This window comes from Sprattus sprattus, assembly GCF_963457725.1.
Source record: "Sprattus sprattus genome assembly, chromosome: 17".
In the NCBI taxonomy this organism is placed as follows: domain Eukaryota; kingdom Metazoa; phylum Chordata; class Actinopteri; order Clupeiformes; family Clupeidae; genus Sprattus; species Sprattus sprattus.
The window spans coordinates 544705-559704 of NC_137915.1; the positions used below are offsets into that span (position 1 = coordinate 544705).

A 15000-nucleotide genomic window follows, 5' to 3' on the forward strand; every position below is an offset into this window, starting at 1 on the left:
GTCGTCTCCCTCCGTCTCCCCATCCGAGAGCGCCCTCGTCAGCTGCGGAGTCTGCCGCTGCACGTACATCTTCACCCGCTCCTCACACACCTTCAGAGGTCGCCGTGACGACGCCATCACCCTGTGGGACACCACAGCAAATCAACACAGAGCAAGAGCGACAAGCAGCCAATGGCAGCACAGTGTTCTTGCGTGTGTGTGTGTGTGTGTGTGTGTGTGTGTGTGTTTCTTAATCTGTAATTGAGATAGTAATGTCTGCAGTAGTGCGTGTGTGTGTGTGTGCTATTATGCTAACTGAGATGGTAGTGTCTGCAGTAATGTGTGTGTGCATAGTCTGCTGTAGTGTGTGTGTGTGTGTGATCCTACTCTGTAACTGAGATGGTATTGTCTGCAGTAGTGTGTGTGTGTGCATTGTCTGCTCTAGTGTGTGTGTGTGTGTGTGTGTGTGTGTGTTCTTACTCTGTAACCGAGATGGTAGTGTCTGCAGTAGTGTGTGTGTGCATTGTCTGCTCTAGTGTGTGTGTGTGTGTGTGTGTGTGTGTGTGTTCTTACTCTGTAACCGAGATGGTAGTGTCTGCAGTAGTGTGTGTGTGCATTGTCTGCTCTAGTGTGTGTGTGTGTGTGTGTGTGTGTGTGTGTTCTTACTCTGTAACTGAGATGGTAGTGTCTGCAGTAATGTGTGTGTGCATAGTCTGCAGTAATGTGTGTGTGTGTGTGTGTGTGTGTTCTTACTCTGTAACCGAGATGGTAGTGTCTGCAGTAGTGTGTGTGTCCTCCTTAAAGCGGTCGGCAGGAAGTTGAGGGCCGGGAAAGTCGGCATGTCGTCGTCTAGGCAACTTGTAGTAGCGCCAGGGGTTGGGGGCGGAGTCCTGCTGGGGATCAACAGCCGAGCCCACAAACAGCGCGGGCTCAAGGGATTGTGGGTAAGCCTGAGGGAAGGGCGGCGGCAGGAGGGCGTGTTTCTGGGCGGAGGAGGAGGAGGAGGAGCCAGGAGGAGCAGGGTAGAGGTGGTGCAAAGGATTGTGGGACGGCCTGTGGGTGTGGCCGTCCTCCAGGTCGTCGCAGGGGTGGGGGCTGAGGGGGGGCGGCAGGGGGGAGGGGCTGAGTTCCGAGGAGGCGGGGTCTGCGCTGGAGTGGAGTGGGGGGGGTTTGGAGGAGGGCGTGGAGGAGGAGGAGCAGGAGGAGGGGGCGGTGCTGGCGTGGGGGGGGTAGTGAGGGGGCCCCACGACGTCCCCCCCCCTCAGACACAGTCTCTGGGTCCCCCCCTCCAGGCTGGGGTCCTCGCACAGGGAGTTGCGGTGGTGGAAGGGGGTGTGGGGGCGCTTGGACTGCTTGTCCGTCTTCTCGGGCTTCTCCCCCCCCCCCAGCTTGTGTTTGAGGGCCGGGGGGGGCGGCTGGCCCAGAGAGGGGGGGGTGGGGTGGCCTGGGGGGGGTCCTGAGCGCTGCTTCTGGCTCTTGTGCCTGTGGATAGAGGAGAACACACATCAATTAATAAAGATGCCTTGCCTTGCTTTGTCTTGTCTCACCTGGAGCAGGTGTTTGGAGTGTGTTTGGAGTGTGTGTGTGTGTGTTTGGAGTGTGTTTGGAGTGTGTGTGTGTGTGTGTGGAGTGTGAATGTTCAGTGTGTGTTCAGCGTGTTGAGTGAGTGTGTGTGTGGTGTGTTTAGTGTGTGGTGTGTGTTAAAGGGTTCTCACCTAGAGCAGGTGCAGGTGGTCCTGTGTGTGGTGTGTGTGTGTGTGTGAGTGTGTGTGTGTGTTAAGGGTTCTCACCTGGAGCAGGAGCATGTGGTCCTGTGTGTGTGTGTGTGTGTGTGTTAAGGGTTCTCACCTGGAGCAGGTGCAGGTAGTCCTGTGTGTGTGTGTGTGTGTGTGTTAAGGGTTCTCACCTGGAGCAGGTGCAGGTGGTCCTGTGTGTGTGTGTGTGTGTGTGTTAAGTGTTCTCACCTGGAGCAGGTGCAGGTGGTCCTGTGTGTGTGTGTGTGTGTGTGTGTGTGTTAAGTGTTCTCACCTGGAGCAGGAGCATGTGGTCCTGTGTGTGTGTGTGTGTGTGTGTGTGTGTGTGTGTGTGTTAAGTGTTCTCACCTGGAGCAGGAGCATGTGGTCCTGTGTGTGGTCTCCACAAAGTCCCAGCTGGGGGTCTTCTGCTCCTCCTCAGACGCCCCACTGGTGAGGCACGAGAACTTCCTCCTGACAGACAAACACACACACACACACAAACATCAACATCTTTCACACAGAGAGTGTGTGTGTGCGTGCGTGTGTGAGTGTGTGAGTGTGTGAGTGTGTGAGTGTGTGAGTGTGTGAGTGTGTGAGTGTGTGAGTGTGTGTGAAGGCCGAATTATGCTCTGTTTTAGACGTAACGCGTAAGCACGTAAGATACACAACCCCCCCTTGCGCGGTAAAATACCCCCCCTTACGTGCTTAAGTGCATCGCCCAAAATTCCTGACTATGCGACTAAAACACTACGGCCCTACACAGCTCGCAAAGGCTGTGATTGGCCGGCTACCATAGCCTTTCACAGAGTCTCACGTTTCCAGGTTAATAGCATACAGTCTTTTTTAGACCCAGACATTTTTTTAAATCATGAATACCCTGCAGACCGTCTCACAAGCCTTTTCTTATGGATTAGGAACAAACATAACAGAAGAGGTCCGAAGACATGAACTCCTTTACAAATCCTCTTTAAACACTCATAAGGATGCTCAAATTACCGCGAATATCCCATTCTCACCCGCGATTGTTTGGAGAGAATGTTCACGAACAAATAGGTACTTTCATATTTATTTTCCGCCACTTGTGAGTCATGGTGATATCTTTCATTGAGTTCATATTGACGTGAATCAATCAATTGCACCCGCGAGTTTGTCGAATGAGCCCGGTCTGCTCATATACAAAAGTTAACATTAACCTGCCGTTACCTTGTGGCCAGCACCATTGTAGTTACAAGCATTGACAACATGATGAGATTCTCTCGCCGTTTACCACCTCATCTTTGAATAATGTAACTCATAAACACATCGTTTTAAAGCCTGTCGCAGTCATTAAAAGATGTCAATAAACGAACTTTTTTGTCATGTGCTGTCTTTTTCGCCACTGGTACTGAATTGCCAACATTTGTATTTTGTGTAACACATGTATTCATAACATCAAGCCTTTCGCCCACTACACTTTCATGCTCCGGTAAGTTTTTTTCCTTTGTCCTGATACAATAAATAGGCTGACTTAACTCAAAATAAATCTACAGTTCTGGCGTCAATTTGCTTTGCAACACGCAACACGGCTCACAAGCCTTGCAACACGGCTCTGCGTCTAAAACGAACCTTAAATCAAAACTTGTCTAAAACAAGTTCCTTGTGTAAATTACGTGCTTACGCGTTACATCTAAAACGGAGCATAATTCGGAGCATAATTCATAATTCGGAGTGTGTGAGAGTGTGTGAGTGTGTGAGTGTGTGAGTGTGTGAGTGTGTGCGAGTACGAGTGTGAGTGACGGCAAGTGTGTGTTCTGTGCGTGCGCGTGCGTACTTGTGTGCGCGGTTCAGGTGGCACTCCTGCCACACACACTCCACCAGCTGCGTGGCCAGCCTGCGAGGGAGCTTCCCTCCATGGTGACCGCTGCTGTCAGACCGCAGGCCGTCACACACCGACGAGCTCTTCACACACTTCTGAGGAGGCTGGGAGTCTGGGGAGAGGAGCGCACAGGCGTGAGATCACACACACACACACATATATAGACATTCATTTATTTACACCATACATACACACACCTCCTGACATGTTACACACACTTGCAGGCATCTCACACACACACAGACATATTTACAATCACACACACACACACACACCAGACATATATTGACAAACACACACGCAGACATATATTTACAAACACACACGCAGACATATATTTACAAACACACACGCAGACATATATTTACAAACACACACGCGGACATATATTTACAAACACACACGCAGACATATATTTACAAACACACACGCAGACATATATTGACAAACACACACGCAGACATATATTTACAAACACACACGCAGACATATATTTACAAACACGCACGCAGACAAATATTTACAAACACACACAGACATATATCTACAAACACACACACACGCAGACATATATTTACAAACACACCGCAGACATATATTTACAAACACACACAGACATATATTTACAAACACTGTTTGGTCCAGGGGGCGGTACTTGTGTGTGTGTGTGTGTGTGTGTGTGTGTACCTGTCTGAGCCTCCTCCGGTGATGTTGGGGGTGTGAGAGTGACAGAGCAGAAGGCGTGGTCTCTGTGGGAGGGGCCAGAGGGCTGGCCAATGGCGTAGAGGCTGCTGGAACTGAAGGCGGGTCCTGAGGGAGCGAGGACTGGGATGTCGGACTGGGCCACCAAAACCAGACACGCCGGGTACACCATCCTAACGCCCGCTGCAACACACACACACACACACACACACACACACACGACAGGTTAATGGGTTGGTCCAGGATCCCCGTAACTGAACAGTAGCCGTGTTTACATGTGTCAATATAAGCCGCTCTTGAGGCGTTTAGCCCACTTATGGCTTGAAAGACGCCTATAATTGCCTCATGTAAAATGTAGGCCGCTTCTATTTAGGCGGATGCCTGCTCCGTTCAAGAGAGGGCGACTACGCTGGTCAGTAGTCCGCTTGAGAAAGTCCGATGTAACATGTAGCGACTGGGGGCAGGTGAGCTGCCTTGCAGGAGGGTTACTCGCTAGTTTGTCATAAACAAAGCAAGCGATTTCAACAGGTTTCGCTAAGTTTAGCCGCTAGGAAGACATCTAGTCAGCGATGTTCGCAAGCTTGTTATAACTATAACACGCTTGGACATTGATGCCAGTGGTGCTCTCGCGTCGGCTTATTTGTAAATGTTATTGTCATGGCTAGCTTGCCAACAACTTTCCTAACACAGTCAAATATCAAGCAAGTGCAACACAAGACAATCGTCGTCTTGCGCTACTGCGGGAGAAACCCTTTGCGCATGCCCAAGGCAAGGTGAGCGAACAAAACTTCGGTCCATGGAACAGCTTAACAACAAGAGCCGATTCCCTTAGAATTCTTCCCTCCTTCTCGCGAAACCGATTCCGTCAGAGTGGGTTACAAAAAACACACACATGTAAACAACCCTAGTATCTCCACCAAATGCAAACGTCCGGTGCTGTTTAAAGTGTCTGTAAGTGTGTGAAAGTGTGTGTTAGTGTGTGTGTGGAACTTACCGACGAGCACCTCGACAGCGGCCAGAGAGTCATCCTCCCATTCGGGGTCATCGGGGCGGTCTTCAGGCGCAGGCTTGGAGCTAGGGATGATGGGATAGAACTGCTTCCACTCGCCCAGCAGCTTCTGGGTGGGCGGGTCCGACAGCTTGAAGGACTGTCCAGTGAGAGTACCGCAGAGGCCGTACGGACTCAGAATAACTACAGGGGAACACACACACACACCACACACACACACACACACACACACACGCACGCACACGCACACGCACACGCACACGCATATCAGAGTTAGTGCTGCCCTATGATGATGGTCCCAGTCTTTGTGCATAGATTCAATATGAACATGTTAACACACACACACACACACACACACACACACACACACACACACACACACACACACGTTACCTTGGAAGGGGCCAGGGCACTGCTGTGCCAGTGAGAGGTGCTCCTCCGTGAGCAGGTAGACGGGCTGGTGCTGGGTGACCTCCACGCTGGTGCACACGTTGCTGTCGCCGTGCAGGAAGAAGGTGAAGGAGCAGGACAGGTGCTCACTAAGGGTGAAGGGTCAGGAGGTCAGAGGGCAGGATGGCACAGGGCAACAACATGGTGGAGCAGAATTATGCATCGCTATCGCTCTCGGTGTGTGTGTGTGTGTGTGTGTGTGTGTGTGTGTGTGTGTAGGGGTCTCACCTCTTGTTGATGGGCTTCTTGCCTTTCCCACAGTGTGTGTGTGTGTGTGTGTGAGAGTGCAGTCAGTGTGTGTGAGAGAGTGTGTGTGTGTGTGTGTGTGTGTGTGTGTGTGAATGCAGGCAGTGTGTGTGTGTGTGAGTGAAGGCATTGTGTGTGTGTGTGTGTGTGTGTGTGAATGCAGGCAGTGTGTGTGTGTGTGTGTGTGTGTGAGTGAAGGCAGTGTGTGTGTGTGTGTGTGAGTGAAGGCAGTGTGTGTGTGTGTGTGTGTGTGTGAGTGAAGGCAGTGTGTGTGTGTGTGTGTGTGTGTGTGTGAGTGTGTGAGTGAAGGCAGTGTGTGTGTGTGTGTGTGTGTGTGTGTGAGTGAAGGCAGTGTGTGTGTGTGTGTGTGTGTGTGTGTGTGAGAGTGAAGGCAGTGTGTGTGTGTGTGTGTGTGTGAGAGTGAAGGCAGTGTGTGTGTGTGTGTGTGTGTGTGTGAGAGTGAAGGCAGTGTGTGTGTGTGTGTGTGTGTGTGTGTGTGTGGTCCTACCTCTTGTTGATGGGCTTCTCGTCCTTCTCGTAGGGCGTGACGAACCAGCGTCCGATGCGGACGAAGCAGCGGGTGAGCAGGCAGCGCTCCAGCAGGTTATGGACCGCCTTGAAGAGCAGCGTACGCGCCTCATACGACAGCCCACTCTCCCACAGACCCTCCTCATTACCTACACACACACACACACACACACACACACACACACACACACACACACAACCAGTGAGGAGGCGCTTCATACAGGGGCACACACACCCAGTGAGGAGGCTCATTATACAGACACAGACACACACACACACACACACACACACACACACACACACACACAGTGAGGAGGCGCATCATACAGAGACAGATCTGACCTCATCATACAGAGACAGATCTGACCTCATCATACAGAGACAGCTCTGACATCATCATACAGAGACAGCTCTGGCATCATATAGAGACAGCTCTGACCTCATCATACAGAGACAGCTCTGACATCATCGTACAGAGACAGCTCTGACCTCATCATACAGAGACAGCTCTGACCTCATCATACAGAGACAGCTCTGACCTCATCATACAGAGACAGCTCTGACCTCATCATACAGAGACAGATCTGACATCATCATACAGCTCTGACCTCATCATACAGAGACAGCTCTGACCTCATCATACAGAGACAGCTCTGACCTCATCATACAGAGACAGCTCTGACATCATCATACAGAGACAGATCTGACATCATCATACAGCTCTGACCTCATCATACAGAGACAGCTCTGACCTCATCATACAGAGACAGCTCTGACCTCATCATACAGAGACAGATCTGACATCATCATACAGCTCTGACCTCATCATACAGAGACAGCTCTGACCTCATCATACAGAGACAGCTCTGACCTCATCATACAGAGACAGGACCAAAGGCCTTGAGTCTAGTACTGGACTAATAAACGCACAGGTCAGGTGTAGGTGGACTAGGGAGAGCACGGAACATATATATATATGTATGAGAGAGAGGAGAGAGGCAGAGAGAGAGAAAGAAAGAAAGAGAGAGAAAGAAAGAAAGAGAGAGAGAGAGGCAGAGAGAGAGGCAGAGAGAGAGAATGAAACAGAGGAGAGAGAGAGAGAGAGAGAGAGAGAGAGAGAAAGAGAAACAGAGCGAGAGGCAGAGAGAGGATGAATATAGAGAGGGTTACAGTGTGTGAGAGAAAAAGTAGTTTCCACAAGCAGGGTGTTGCTTTCACTTTCATCAAAGTTGTTGAATTTACACTAATGGCGTGAGAAAGAGAGTAATGTCTGTCAGTCGGAACACACACACACACACACACACACACACACACACACACACACACACACACCTGTCCATATGTTACCACAGCACACACAGCAGTCATCCATCAGTGGGATAACCATGTTACTACATAAAACACACACACAGCAGTCATCCGTCAGTGGGATAACCATGTTACTACATAAAACACACACACACACACAGCAGTCATCCGTCAGTGGGATAACCATGTTACTACATAAAACACACACACACACACAGCAGAACTTCCAGCCCAGGGCAGAGCAGCCCAAAGGAAAGAGCTACTAGTCTAGCACTCTAGTGGACATATGCAGCCTTCAGCAATCTCTCTCTCACACACACACACACACACACACACACTCTCAGAGACAGCACCACACACTCTCAGAGACAGCACCACACACACACTCTCAGAGACACACACACACACACACACACACACACTCTCAGAGACACACACACACACTCTCAGAGACACACACACACACACACTCTCAGCACCACACACTCTCAGAGACACACACACACACTCTCAGAGACAGCACCACACACTCTCAGAGACACACACACACACTCTCAAGAGACACACACACACACACACACACACACTCTCAGCACCACACACTCTCAGCACCACACACTCTCAGAGACACACACACACACTCTCAGAGACAGCACCACACACACACTCTCAGAGACAGCACCACACACACACTCTCACCACACACTCTCAGTCCCCATGAGTCAGAGCCCAGCAGGGTGGGGAATGGGCACGCAGGTGCAGGGGAGAGGTGGAGAGAAGACAGGTGGAGAGAAGACAGGTGGAGAGAAGACAGGTGGAGAGAAGACAGGTGGAGAGAAGACAGGTGGAGAGTGGAGACGGGGGACAGGGTGGAAAGGAAAGAGGAAGGCGGGTGGAGGGAGACGGTGAGCAGGCGGGTAGAGAGAGCAGGCTGGTTGAGACAGTAAGCAGGAGGAGTGGTCCTTACTGGACAGCTCGTGGTGGATGAGCTCGGCGAAGTTGGGGTCGTCGCCCCACCAGAAGAGCCAGAGCTCCCTGCGCCCCGGGGTCTGGTGGCGCCGCCACACGCTCAGCACGTCGGCCTTCAGGCAGCGGCTGAAGCTGCACAGGATGGGGTCCTCCTCCGTCACAGGGAAGACGATGGGCGATGAGGTGGGCCCCTGCCACACGAAGCAGCGCCATTTGATGCCAGTCAGGTCCGCCTGTGGGGGAGACACACACACACACAGCAGCTGCAGTCTCAGAATCATTCGCTCTCAAACCGGTCAGTTCACCTTCTCAAGCTCTCTTCTAGGAAATTCTAATCGGCCTGAACGTCAAACGTCGGCAGTTCCATCTTTGGCTGTTCGCTCAGAGTTGGTAACACTGGTGGTTAGAATGTCACCACCAATGCTACCATCTACTACAATGTTCCTATTCTGCGCGTCAGACTTCACTCTTTGGGGATTTTCATTCATTGACATGTGACAGTTAACTGACGATTGACATTTATGTAAAAGTGATGAGTGATAGTCTTGCCACAAGTCAGCATCATAGACTGGGATTAACAATCAAAAGGACACTGGTCCTGAAATATGGATTATGCAAAGAAAATATAAAATGGGGAAATCTATTTGTGGATGGAAAAAAATGCAAAGATTGCACACCTGTCAACACGGATAATCTACATGTTTCACTATCACTTTCCAGTGAACCGAAACCTGACTGCTCACACAGCAACGAGTGCCTGTTTACTGGAAAAGTAGTTAAGCACTTTTGCATACTTTAATATCAACAGGTATCTATGGTGCCTGTGCAACAAGTTTGTGTACACGCCATATGGCCCTAATGTAGGTGTTGGTGAGTGGGGGAATACATAGGTTAACGCAAATACTGAACATAAACAAAGCAAGCGTTGATCAAGTAAGTCACGACGATTATGGCCATGGTGACGCAAACTTCTGTTCTGAACTTCCTTCACGGTTAGCCTCTTTACCACTAGTGTCTTTCATTACAATCAGGTGGTGTAATAACGTCAACACACGAATAAAAACGTGACATATGAAGCGAACAGTTATCCAACGCTTTTATTAAGGACTTCAATTGCAAACTCGGTTCTTTAATTCGGCTGTCTGGCTTTCGTTCGCATGGTTTCTAGATGACAGTGTTGGCATTCGTAGTGATTTATAGGCTCCAAAAAACTTAATATCAATACATAAAATGTCATCTAAGGTTCACGAATGTGCTGTTTAGAAACCAGGCTCCCAAAGGCTAACGCTTGATATGTTAAATAGCACGAACAAGTTAACGTTTCCTAATTTCATCCGCAGCCGTAACAAATTCGACTCAGCTAGCAAGCTAAAGAACACACTCATGCAAACCAATGACGTAAGCTAGCTAGCTAGGTAAGTTAGCAGCCGCTCTTGAGGAAAACAAGACTTCACTTAGTATTTGCCAGTATAATAACTAACTGATAATCCAACGAAGTTAGTCCACAACCAAACTTTTACGTGTTAACAGATCTGCCACGCTCTGCCACCAATTAGATATTATAATAACTATGCCAAACTCGTAATTATGCTTTGACTGTTGTGGCCCTAAGATGACTAAGTTAGCTAGACAGCTGCATATAAGCTAACTTGCAAAGTTGTTAGCTAGCGCCTGATGTTTGTCTGAGTTAAGTTTCAAAACAAATGACACACACATTGTAATCAAGACATGCCAGATGACTTTATGCAATTCACTCTAAGTACAATTTCAAAATACACGCGATTTATCAATGTTCATATAACAGTGTTTCAGGGCGTTTTTACAACTGATCACGCCTGCAGTCAAGGGACAGGTCGGCATGTTAACGTTAGCCATTTAGAGGCTCAACAGGCCTTCGCTAACGTTAGCTACTAGCAACAGCTAATAAACAAGCTGGAGTTAGCTATTAGTGGGCTAGCTAAAGATGGCCTCTGGCCTCATAGTTTTAAATCTCTTACCAGACAAAATAGATTGGAATGGCAGTCCTCCAGGCTCGCCCCGTTTGGTACAAAACAAGAACTCATCTTCAAAGGGTGGTTGTCGAATAATCCATTATTTCAGGCCGCAAGAAGAGTGATGTGGAGTAGTATCAAATTTCAAATATTTGATCACACACCGGCTTTGAAAGAACTCGTTGTAAAGTGCTATTACCTGGCTTGCTAGAGCTCTCGCCAATTCATCAAAACCCCGACTGTTTTGTCTGAGTGCTTGTTCTAAAAGAATTTAAAAACAAGCGAACGCAGCGCTTGTCTAACTACCTGAATTAAAAACCCCACCATGGTCAATACTCCAACGCACTCATAACTTAAAAAGGAATAAATATTATTAAAAAACACCAGAGGTGTGCAGACAACTCTCCCCTCCCCCTTTGCTTGGCACTTTAGCTAGAAAGCTAGCTAGCCAGCTCGCTAACTACAGTTAGCATACAAACTAGCTACCGCTAACTGGTTGTATCTCTGTGAAGCTAAGGTGACCAGCCGCAAATTGAACCTCAGTAGTCTCTGTGGTCTTTCGACTTCGTATTCTAGTACTACATTTCATCAATTCAAAGTAAATCTTAACACCAGTAAAACTAATTAAAAAGTCAGGCTACTCATGATTGTGATTTCAAGTCCTGCTGGTTTCCATTTGAATTCATGGATTGCACTCTTTAATGGCGGCCAGAGAAGGAGCTCCGCCCTCAGGTGCCGATTGGTCAGACGCAGAGAAGTGTGTCCAAAAACTACCGCTCTTCCTCTGCACGGATCAGACAGTCGCAGATTATACTGACTGCATCTGCAAATGTCCTGGTTAATCAAACTTGGCCGCCAGCAGTAGTCATCCACTCCTGGGAAAAGCTGATTCTCCCCTACTGACTGTGATACATTGGAGTTGCAAGGGGTGACTTTATTTCTTCAAATGCAACTGTCGTGATTATCGTGGTTGCCCATTGATCAGGCACAGTTGTAGATGTGTGGCCATATGTGTGTGTGTGTGTGTGTGAGAGAGAGAGAGAGAGAGAGAGAGAGAGAGAGAGGCCAGGTTAGAGAGCTGTGGTGTAAAACCCAACTCTGCATGACGGCACGTGCTGGTGTAAAGCCTAGAAGGCCCCGTGTGTTCGCCTTCCCCCTAGCCACCGTTCGGGGTCACATCCTGAGGTCACCTGCGGGGTCACATCCTAGTACTGTGCACACAGCTCAGGCTTCTTCCAGCAGTCTGGGAAGCAGCATTGAGAAAGCAAACACTATTTTCGGTGGTTGTGCCACTTTTACACCAAATCCGTGCTCTGATGAGGGAATTTGTGGTTTAGTGTTTTTAGTGAAGGGATTTAGTGAGAGTAAATATAACAAGAGTATGAAAAAGTCAAACATTTTGGATATTGGGACCCTGTGCTGTTGCTCTTTTCAAAGGATGCCAGAAACAACAGGGTTGAATCTTCATCTATGTTCAGTCTGTGAGAATTAAAAGCTGAATTAAGTTATTCTTAGGGCAGATCGAACAAACATGGGCAATCTCTCCATCTGCTATCACATCGTGTGTGGTGTGTTGGCGTAAAGTTGTGTAGTTTTTGAAGTTCTAGATCAGTGGGTGTATGAGTGTGTATGACTTGAGTGCTCCATGCCGAGGATGCTGTCGGAGGTGTGTTAACTCACATTTCACCTCTTTACATTGCACATTCACTTTTGCACTCCTGCCCTGCATTTTTTTTGCATTTTACCTCTCACTTACATTTTTTAATATAGGCCTACTCTTTTAAACATAGAACAAAAAGTAGGTACATTTGTGTTTGGCAAATTATTTCTTTGTTGTAACAATGCTTCTTAGCAATATACCGTTTGAAAGCCTGTTTAGTTCTCTTTTAAATGGTACCACATGCGCAAGGAACATGCATTTGTGGGACGAGCTGCAGAGCTGAGTTTGTGGGTTGTGCCGATGAAACATTTGCCAAACAGCTTATTCTGGCAAACTTTTCATGGGCGCAACCCACAAACTCAGCTCTGCAGCTCATCCCTCTCATGCATGTTCCTTGCAAATGTGGCTTTCCAACGGTATAAGATGTATTGCCAAGAAGCATTGTTACAACAAAGAAATAATCTACCAAACACAAATGTCCTTACTTTTTGTTCTATGTCTATATATCTGTATCCATACTGGTATCTATCTGTAGTACTTATGTCATGTGTAGAACTTAGTGTGTTTCTATGTTTTATGTTGTGTGTAGTACTTATTGTAGACATTGTGTGTGTATGTTTTTATGTTTACTGTACTGTATGCACCCATACACCAGAGCAAATTTCAGGTAGGCGTATACCTAGACCCACACATTACTTCCCAGGTGTTGTGAACCCAGTTACTAAATGCTTTCACTCACCAAGAACTTAAACTCATTTCTTTTTTTTGTGTCGACAAAGGCATCCTCTTCCCAGCCAGGGTGAATGAGAAGTGGATACTTGAAGTCTTATGTTGGATGTATCTGTAGACACACACACACACACACACACTGTCTCTATAGACACACACACACCCTCACTGGTGAATGAGAAGCCAGGGTGAATGAGAAGTGGATACTTGAAATCTTATGTTGGATGTGTGTCAGACTTGGCCTTTATGAGGGCAATATCAACACGGCTTTGTTGTGTGAGTTCCAGTGCTGGCTATAAGATAGGTGAAAAAACACTTCTATTGGGAAAATATGGTCACTAAACACATTTGTAAATAAATAACCAAATAGATAAATAATTAGTAGGTAAGCAGTAGAACTTGTATATCGGGATTGTATCTTATCTTTTCTTATTTTTGATTTATTGTCAATGTTATGTTTGATATATACGTAAATGCCTTTTTTTAGGTTGTATAGCCTTTTTCACTCTGGCAGAGTGCCAATGGAAACTAAACTTTTTGCTATAATTGGGTGCCTTTACATTTTAATGTTCATGAATGTACACTGTCCCTCTTGATCAAATTAACAAATTGATTGATTGATTGATTTGTAGAATCAAGTAAGTAATGGGTTCATACCATTACCATTTTTACTTTATCTTACAGTGCAAGTCTGCTGAGCCTGTATTTGAACTGATCTTCATACTGACCCAGTTTCAACCTAGAAACTGCCAATAGACACAGTAGAAGACTGCAGAGCTAACGGCACACTGCTAAACTACATGGCTGATATCATTCATCCCCATGTAGCCCCCAGGTCCCTCAGATCCTGCAGCCAAGGATTCCTCCATGTCCCACGGTCCCGGCTTAAGCAAAAAGGTGACCGTGCCTTTTCTGTTGCTGGCCCTCAGCTGTGGAACCAACTGCCACTTGACATTAGAAATGCCCCTTCAACCACACTTTTTTAATCCAGGCTCAAAACGCACCTTTTTACATTGGCCTTCCCTGTGTTCTAATTGCCTCACCCTGTTATGTCTGTTATGTATTAAGTGTTGTCTGTTGATTTATTCCATTTCATTTAGTTTATTCTATTTTATCTTGTCTTATTTTATTATTCTTTCAATATCTAATGCACTATGTACAGCACTTTGGTCAGTGCAAGCTGCGTTTAAATGTGCTCTAAAAATAAACTTTACTTACTTTTACTTACTAAACTTGCACTGTGTTTGAAAGAGTTTGGAGGGTGCAGTATATGAAAGATCTCTCTGTGAAGTGACATTATGTTAACAATCTGGGAAAACAAATGTCAACAAATGTCTTGACAGATTTCCAATGCAAACCAGCCTATAGCAAGTCGTAAGTAACCCAGCCCCTCATTAACCCAACCCCTCACTAACTAACCCAGACCTTCAATAACTAACCCACCCCCTCACTAACTAACCCAGCTGAGTAATGGAAGTGTCATCTTGATGCATATGAGGAGAGCGTGTATTTGTGAAAAGTGGAATCCAGAGTATCATAATGACCAGCCGCAGACGAGGCATTGTTAAAAAGTAAACATATTTGCTTTATTGAGGTTCTTGTGTGTAGATCCATCATTTCTTTGAGCTGTGTAGTAAGAATCCGTTCACTCAAATATTTTAAGACGTTAGCCATACAACGAACCTCCGCTTGGCGCAAATTAAGTCTCGTCCTCCCTCTTTTTAATTGACAATGATTTACATACTGACAAGGAAAGCTATATCGCATTCCCAGCAATACCGTCAAAATTCCGATCATCCCATGGAAGCAGTTCCTCGACATTCCACTTGATCATCTTG

General features: G+C 47.2%; 2 protein-coding genes across 4 annotated transcripts in view; both read right to left on the minus strand.

The window, feature by feature from the left end:
* LOC308378064 (mediator of RNA polymerase II transcription subunit 13-like) overlaps positions 1 to 11432 on the minus strand; it is a 35330-nt gene extending 23898 nt beyond the window's left edge. For both annotated transcript variants that reach the window (XR_013968968.1, XM_080854869.1), the window contains exons 1-10: positions 10780 to 11432; positions 8781 to 9015; positions 6486 to 6654; positions 5675 to 5820; positions 5267 to 5464; positions 4258 to 4455; positions 3526 to 3682; positions 2082 to 2186; positions 733 to 1461; positions 1 to 121 (exon numbers count right to left, since the gene is read on the minus strand). The exon at positions 1 to 121 is cut by the window's left edge and continues 90 nt beyond it. Coding sequence is in view for 1 of the 2 variants with exons in the window: in XM_080854869.1 (XP_080710995.1) it covers positions 1 to 121; positions 733 to 1461; positions 2082 to 2186; positions 3526 to 3682; positions 4258 to 4455; positions 5267 to 5464; positions 5675 to 5820; positions 6486 to 6654; positions 8781 to 9015; positions 10780 to 10845 (2124 nt within the window). In the remaining variant the exon portion in view is untranslated. The remainder of the gene's footprint in view (positions 122 to 732; positions 1462 to 2081; positions 2187 to 3525; positions 3683 to 4257; positions 4456 to 5266; positions 5465 to 5674; positions 5821 to 6485; positions 6655 to 8780; positions 9016 to 10779) is intronic.
* Positions 11433 to 14721: 3289 nt separating this feature from the next.
* LOC308378024 (ribosomal protein S6 kinase beta-1-like) overlaps positions 14722 to 15000 on the minus strand; it is a gene marked incomplete at its 5' end in the record, with an annotated part of 8308 nt that continues 8029 nt past the window's right edge. For both annotated transcript variants that reach the window (XM_080854824.1, XM_080854825.1), the window contains one exon: positions 14722 to 15000. This exon is cut by the window's right edge.